Source organism: Haemaphysalis longicornis, unplaced genomic scaffold, assembly GCF_048455015.1.
Source record: "Haemaphysalis longicornis isolate Haplotype H1 unplaced genomic scaffold, Haemaphysalis longicornis Haplotype H1 scaffold_1, whole genome shotgun sequence".
Taxonomy (NCBI): domain Eukaryota; kingdom Metazoa; phylum Arthropoda; class Arachnida; order Ixodida; family Ixodidae; genus Haemaphysalis; species Haemaphysalis longicornis.
Genome location: NW_027526203.1, coordinates 177,121,540 through 177,129,296, shown reverse-complemented (window position 1 = coordinate 177,129,296; position 7,757 = coordinate 177,121,540). Strand labels below are relative to the sequence as shown.

Genomic DNA, 7,757 nt, shown 5'->3' with positions numbered 1-7,757 from the left:
CGCTCACTGTGTTTCTAGTTTCCCGTCTAGCTACCATGCGTTGCGGGAAAGCTCTGCTTTGCTTGTTTTTACAAGGAAAATAATATTACTGAAAACCGCGTTACGTTTAAACGTCCCTAAGCATGCATGTAGGGGGAAGTTCACTTTGGTGGTCGGGGACACCAGAAAAAAATTCAATTGAGTCACTAGAGATTTCATTAAGCGTGCATACGAATTCATGTAATCGTGTGCACGCTCGGAGTGGACAATTAAAATATTTTGATGACACTACTTGCATATGACTTACACTTACTTTTGCAGAATTGCCATGGACGCTGTGACCTTCTTTTCCAAAGAGGCAGCCGTTGATACATTCCGAGAGGATTCTAAAGGGACCGTCGAGCTGCATTGGCTGGACGCATCCCTATTGCTTGGTGCAGAAAAGCAGACGTGCTGTGAGGAAGACATAAAATGTTATCGCCTACTGAATGTCACATTTCTGCGTGCGAATAGCGCCGCCAAATGCAGAGCGAGAGGGCATAACTTGTTCATAAAAGTCACACTTTTCAGCTTGGACGTTAGACCACACTTCTACCTGGAAGGAAACATTTCTGGTAGCGAGATGGCACTCCAGCTCTCTGATAATGTCTTTGCTCTCGAGATATCCAATCAATTGGGTTCCGTCCTTTGTGACTTCTTGCAAGTATGTCTGAATGACATCCTCCTCTTGTCGAAGGTCTTCAGCGGATACTACAGTCGCTTTGGCCACTTGGGTGTCATCCATTACAGATGGGACACCCGATTTCTCGAGCAGTTGAATATCAATGCTTAAGGTGCTAGCTTGACAAAATGTAAACTGCTGACTGATCTAACAGGTTATAAAATACCTCTCCGCGAATTTCTGAAGTCCGTAGAAGACGCCGCAGAAACGCACGCACATTAAATGAACGTCCTCGTTCTGCGCTTCGAAATGGAAGGCCTCCAAAGGATCACAGATGAGTAAAAAACATGTTTATCTTTATTTTATTGTGAGTGCTCGCTTCCCTGAACGTAAACACCACCACTTGTGTCAGCGTCCATCCGCGTGAGCGCACGTCAAGCACCGAGCCGAACGCTTAGCTAGGAACAGCAAGGCAGAAAGAGCTTCAACTCCCCAATAAAATCATGTAAGCTCATCTCCGGCAACTCGACTTCACAACTAATGCGAAGGATAAAAATTCCTGTTCGAAGTTATTCATAATCAAATAGATATTGACACAGACGACTAATTTAAGTTTCCCATGAATACGCCAACGAGGCTCCGCCACAGTATGCATATTCGCCCTCTTCTGCCCCGTGTTACGATTCGACGCACCGCTTTTCTGATGATGATGATGATGATGATGATGACTCCTATTGGTTTCCCCTTTGAAGCGGGGTGATGACATGTCATCTTACCAAAAAGGACTAATGTAACGATGTTTTACACTCTTGGTTTAATAGTAGCGCTGCTTAGGGCATGCACTAAAGCTAATTAGCCCGAAATACTTTCTTTTTCCTGTTACAGGTGGTAACTGTCCTAGGCAATATTCCCCTCTCTGCTTTTCGTCCACCAGCATTCTAATCTTCGTTTTGTCCCCTCGACAGCCTTGAAGTTAACTTCCTCTCTGGTCTCTTTTCGCGCGTACTGCAAGCTTCGTGCAGGGGCTTTTGTGCTTTGTGGCAGAGCCTATCCTCCTCATGTGCGCCTGGGCGCGGGGCCCGTTGGTGGTGACTGAAGCCGTTGCGGCTACAAAACAGGAAGGCAACGTATCTTCATGTTGAGAAATGTCCCGACGACGCGGACGCCGCAGCCGAAATCTCTTCCCCTCACTCTCTCAAAGTCAACGAGCGCCGCCCCTACTGCCGCCCCTCAAGAACTCGAAAAGAGTGTTGTGTGCGTCTGTACTATTTTCGCGCCATGTGCACAGAAGCACTGGGGCAGCCGCGCAGCCGTTACGGCCTGTTCACAAGAGCTGTGAAAGGCTGCCCCAGCTGCTTCCAAAACTTCAGGTAGAACCTGGTTGCAAACCGTCCGAACTCTGGCTACGGTTGCGTTTGGATGTCTTAAGTGCCTCAAACAGTTCGCCCTCGGTGATGGGAGTATCGGTTACGGCAGGTGGGTCCCGTGACCCCTCTAGAGGAAACAGTTGGGGTGTAGTTGCCTAGGTTCTGTATAGGTCAACGTAAGACCGGCGCGCTGCGTCCAAAACAGCGTCTTGCTTGCACACAACGGCACCGGAATGCGAATAATTAACGGACTAGAGCGTCGGGGTCACTCGCGCTAGCCTAAGCCTCAATATATTCCGCGAACAGCATGTTTCTAGCTCCCATGGTTCGGCACGAGCTAAAGCGAGCAAACTATCCCATAGGATATGAAGGAGGCGGCGATGTTCCCTTCGCAGCTCAACAAGCGCAGCGGCCACCCCAGGGACGCAGGAAATAGGCGACGAAAGCAGGAGAATCGCGTCTTACACAACTTGGATCGCCGCGCGTTCCTCCTGCGCCAGCCGCTTGCCCAAGGCCCTGAGGCACTCGCGCACTTCAGGTTTAAAGTCATCCCACCGCTCGCATCGAGGCCCGACGCCCTCTGGGCCACGAGCTGTTCTACCTTTGCCATACCGCACGGGTTCTCGAGCAATTGCGGGTTCAGACGCCAAGGCCCTCGCGAGGATGGTACGAAGTCGGAACCCGCGAGACGCAGCGCAACAAGCTGGTGGTCAGAGAGTGCCGAGGCTACCTTCCAGATGGAATGGAGGCGCGGAGTCGGCGACGTAGAAACGTAGAACCGGTCTAACCTGCTCTCAGAGCCCCAGCCGGAAAGAAGTCATTTCTGACTGGCGCTGCTGAAGTAGAGACCAGGCGTCAACCAGCCCAAGATCGTCCACAAACTCCCGAAGTGCCGTGCACCCTCCACCTCGCTCGCGTAAGGGAGCTACACCGCGGCGTGCAATGGCCGAAATACATGGAGTGAATATGCTCGAAAAGACGACGAACAACGCCCGGCGGCGCGGGCCGGTAAAATCATGTAAAACCAGCAAAATCATGTAACATTACTCTGATGAAGGCAAGTCCCGTTGCCGCTACGTAAGTAAACATTGTTTGTTATTGTTCTTGCTGTGTATCCGACTCTTTACTTATACTATTTCTGCGCGTTTTGTGAGTTTATCTTTCTCTAGATTTTTATATATATATATATATATATATATATATATATATATATATATATTTACCACTTTCTTTCTGAACCAAAAAAATTCTTCATCTGTTTCCATGACCCACCACAACCTCCCCTTTGCTTTCCGAGGTTTTTTTGACTGCCAACCCTTATTTTCTGTATTATTTTACACAGCCCCTCATTCTCATTTCTGATTCGCTAAATGCTTACCTAGGGCCTCTGTTCTGGCAGTCTTGGTGCCGAAGATAGATTAAGAGGGTTCAATGCTGGTCGACCACTATTGACATGTCATAGACACTCGAGTCACGGCCCGGGGGTTAAAAAGAAGGTCGCCTTCACCCCGAGTAGTCCGAGTGGCGCTGGCTACCACGCCCAAGTGCAGGAAACAAAAAATACCTCAACCTGAATATACAGTCGAGTCCACTTATAACAATATTGAGGTGCCATGAAAATATCATTGTTATAACCGATTATCGTTATAAGCGGGTTATGCCGAAAATAACAAAGAAAACGTGACAAACAAGAGCATTTAATGAGGGGAACATGATAAACAAGAGCACTTAATGAGGGTGAAGTTGCTTAAACTTAAAAAGCACCGGGGCTTAGGCACCCCGGTGCTTTTTCTACAGGCGGCGCACCCTCAGAATAAACTGCCCCACTGCCCGTAGAGGCGCCCATCCGGTCCTCCTCCCCCTCCTCCCCCTCCTCCGCGTCGCCGCGGCAGGCGAAAGCAGCGGTGGCATGCGAGCCTCTTCGGCGCGCACTCGCCGCGTGCGAGGCCAAGTGCGCTATCGCCTGGCCGCCGCGCGTATGCTCTCATGCCCTTTTGCGTAATAGGCGGGGTTGGGGTGGCATTGTCGCAGCGTTTTTGCATTTTTGTTTCGTTCAGGGTTGGTTCCAGTGCCCACAATTAATTGTTATATCCGATATTGCATCATGACAGCGTTGTTATAAGCGGTTTATTTTGCCATAGAATACAATGAAAAGCTGACGGTGCCGCGGCTGTCCATTGTTATATCCGATATATTGTTAAAACCGGTATTGTTATAAGTGGACTCCACTGTATATATATAGTATATATATATATATATATAGGACAGAAAATAAGGGTTGGCAGTCAAGAAAACTCGGAAAGCAAAGGGGAGGTTGTGGTGGGTCGTAGAAAGAGATGAAGAAGATGAAGAGGAAGATGAAGATGGAGGTCGTGGGTTCGGATCCCACCCGGCGGGCATTTTTTTACCACTTTCTTTTCGACTCAAAAAATTCTTCATCTCTTTCTATGACCCACCACAACCTCCCCGTTGCTTTCCGAGGTTTTCTTGACTGCCACCCCTTTTTTTCTGTCTTATTTCACGGAGCCCCTCATTTCCTATATATATATATATATATATATATATATATATATATATATATATATATATATATATATATAGATATATATATATATATGCCACTTGCCCCTCAGCGATGGAATTCTAATCCCCAAACTTCTCGAGCGCGCTAATCCCCTGACGTGTGTTTAAAAGCCAACTCAGCAGGCACGTGCGCATTCACGTTCGCACACACTCCCGGGACCCAGCTCAATCTCCGAAGGGGGAAGAAAATAAGCTGCGTGTTTCGTTACGATATGTCCCCCGGGCGATTTTTGATTTTTTTTTTGCCTCGCGTGTAGAAAGACCGTGGTTGGAATCCTGGTGATGGACAACCACCCCTCCCCCCCCCCCCCCAAAAAAAAAAATTCCCCCGCATTTCCCCGAGGGGGAGAATGTGAAAGTGCGAATGCACGGTTGTCGGCCCGCTTGCGGCGCTTGCGCTCGGCCCCCGCAGCCCACCGCCTCGCCGCCTTCTCTTCCATCTCTTCCATCGGGTTTGTAGTATCACGTGTACACCACGCAGTTATCAAGCCGCTATAACGCCGCTGAGTCGCCAACGCACGCCGCTGACGACGTAGTTTGAATGCGTTAAAGATATAAGGCGCGTCAACACTGATATCACCGTCGCGTCCGTGGCTTGACTGGAGCATGTTAATGTAGGTGCTGTCATTTTAGAAGGCGTCAAAATGAGCTACTCCGATTGCTCAGCGAGTCTCATCATAAATAAGAAAATAACCAGTAGCTTCCAGATCCTGTCATCCGTGAAACAAGGGTGCCCCCTGGCACCTCTACTCTTCGCTCTGTACCTCGAGCCATTTTGTTTGAAGTTGCTCTACAATGACAGCGTGCACGGTTTCAAGCTTCATGAAAGTGAAGTCAAAATCCTTGCGTACGCCGACGACATTGCCCTTATCTGTACTGACAAAGAGAGTGTTTGTGAAGCCGTGAATGATGCCGTAATGTTTTGTAAACAGACAGGAAGTGAAATTAACTGGGACAAAACTGCGGGGTTCTGGCACGGAGCGTGGGATAACACTCCAGCCTCATTCGCAAGGGCACAGTGGGCCACCATACCCTCAAAATACCTTGGCGTACCACTTGACCAGTACCGCGACACGAAAGAATACTGGGAAGCGGAGATAGAACGGGTGAGGGAAAAAACGGCTAAGTGGGGCGGTCGCGACTTATCGATGTTCGGACGTGCAACTGTGTGCAATTTGTTCTTGGTTGCAAAGATCTGGTATGTTCTTCAAGTGCTATACATGACAAGGGTTCATGTGCAAAAATTGCATAGGGTCTTTGCCGTATTTATATGGGGCTCCACGTGGGAGCGCACTAGCCGCACAAACCTTTTTCGTTCTGTCAGATGTGGCGGCTTGGGGTTGGTTCATTTGTTTGTGAGACAAGTTGTGTCGAGATTTGTTTTTCTACGCGACCAAAGCAATGACTTTTTACGTACTATGATCCAACTTAGGCTGTGTGATTCCTTGCCTGACTTTGTTGTGTCTTCTTATGTTACCAGGGGAACGACTGCAAGGGGATATTTACGAGAAGTGGTGCTGGCATACCAGTTCTTAAAAGCGCGATTTTCAATCGAATACCTCAGTGCTGTTACCCGCAAACGACTTTACAAAGACTTGATCGATGTGACAATGCCGGTGCCTCTGTACCGATCCCTACACTGTGCAGGCCCAGGACAAGATGTTTTAAAAAGAGTTAAAAAAATGCCCGTCCGGTCATCAACGAAATCCTTTTTCTTCCAACTTCACAGCGGCACCTTGCCAGTCAAACCTTGGCTACAAGAAAAAGGGTTGTTTGTCCCCTGGGGCATTGACTGCATTATCTGCCGTAAACCAGAGACTATTGAACACATATTTCTTGACTGCAGTGACGCTTTTTTTCAATGGGACATCCTCCAGCGAACTTTAAAGAAAGATCTACCGATAACTCCTTACGGCATACGGTTTCTGCCGACAGAAAATGACGAAGGCGCGCCCCACGACATGTTTATTCTCCTCAGCCTGCACAGTCTGTGGAAAACGCGTATGGCAGTTCGTCACGCCGACGCCAACGCACGTCCGGCGAGGGAATACTTTAAAGAAAGCATCGCATTTATAAGAGATGTTTACAACTCCCAGAATGAGCCACCCTTGTGGATGAATGTACTGAACGAACTGGTAGCCCTTAAGCAGTTTTAACCCACACGCACTTGCCTGAGCTCGGCCAGTGCTTTTAAGCTTGTGTTGTGCAAAGGTTGTATTGCATGTTCTGTACCAAGCCGGTAATAAAGAAAAAAAAAAAAAGTCCGTGGCTTGATCGGTAGAGCGTCGCGCTGCGGCCGCAAAGTCCTCGGATCGAAACCTGGCGCCGGATGCTGTTTCTTTTATAATATAGAGGAGCACTGCGGACGCCGCCGCCGCCGGCGGTGGATGGTTTGGGGTCGCTTATAAAGTGCATTGCACTTAAAAACTTGTTATTCTGGCATTACAGTTGGGGTTTGGGGTGCGGCCTGACTCCGGCGACCATTGCCGGTAACGCACTCCCTCACCAGAGCAGGATTGGCCACCCTGGTGCAGTAACGGCCAGAACCTCCTATGAATACGCCAATTAACCCACGGCCCTCAGTCTCCAGCGGCTGCGAAGTAACTGACCACGGCGGTCAGACCTGTGACTCAGCAGGGGGTGCTAAGAATCCCTGGACCCGGACAGGCCGCCATTGGAACCTGAACCTGGCAACGTTTAACACGAGAACCTTACCTAGTGAAGCGAGTCTAGAGGTGTTGTTCAAGGAATTAAAGGGCATGAAATGGGATGTCATTGGGCTTAGTGAGGTTAGGAGAACAGGTGAATCCTTTACGGTGCTGAAAAATGGACACGTTCTATGTTACCGTGGTCTAAAGGACAGAAGAGAACTGGGCGTAGGATTTCTAGTCAATAAAAGCTTAGCTGGAAACATAGAAGAATTACCGAAAGGGCAGCAGGTCTTCTAATTAGGCTCAATAAGAGGTACAAGCTCAAGGTGGTACAGGGCTATGCCCCCACATCCAGCCATGACGACCAGGTAGTGGAACGCTTCTATGAAGATGTGGAATCGGCAATGGCTAAAGTAAAAACGCATTATACCGTAGTTATGGGAGATTTCAATGCTAAAGTAGGCAAGCATCAGGCTGGAGACAAGGCAGTTGGGAACTATGGTCTGGGGTGTAGAA

At 48.7% G+C, this 7,757-nt stretch overlaps 1 protein-coding gene across 1 annotated transcript; it reads left to right on the top strand.

Annotated features, from left to right (window-relative positions):
• The first annotated feature begins 5,204 nt into the window (after positions 1–5,204).
• LOC144167430 (uncharacterized) lies at positions 5,205–6,825 on the top strand. The gene has a single exon (XM_077696696.1). It carries the CDS (start codon positions 5,235–5,237, stop codon positions 6,744–6,746), a length of 1,512 nt encoding a protein of 503 aa, XP_077552822.1. The 5' UTR covers positions 5,205–5,234; the 3' UTR covers positions 6,747–6,825.
• Positions 6,826–7,757: the final 932 nt, after the last annotated feature.

Coding starts and splice junctions, on each gene's coding strand:
- LOC144167430 (XM_077696696.1), top strand. CDS start 5,235: ATGAGCTACTCCGATTGCTCAGCGAGTCTCATCATAAATAAGAAAATA.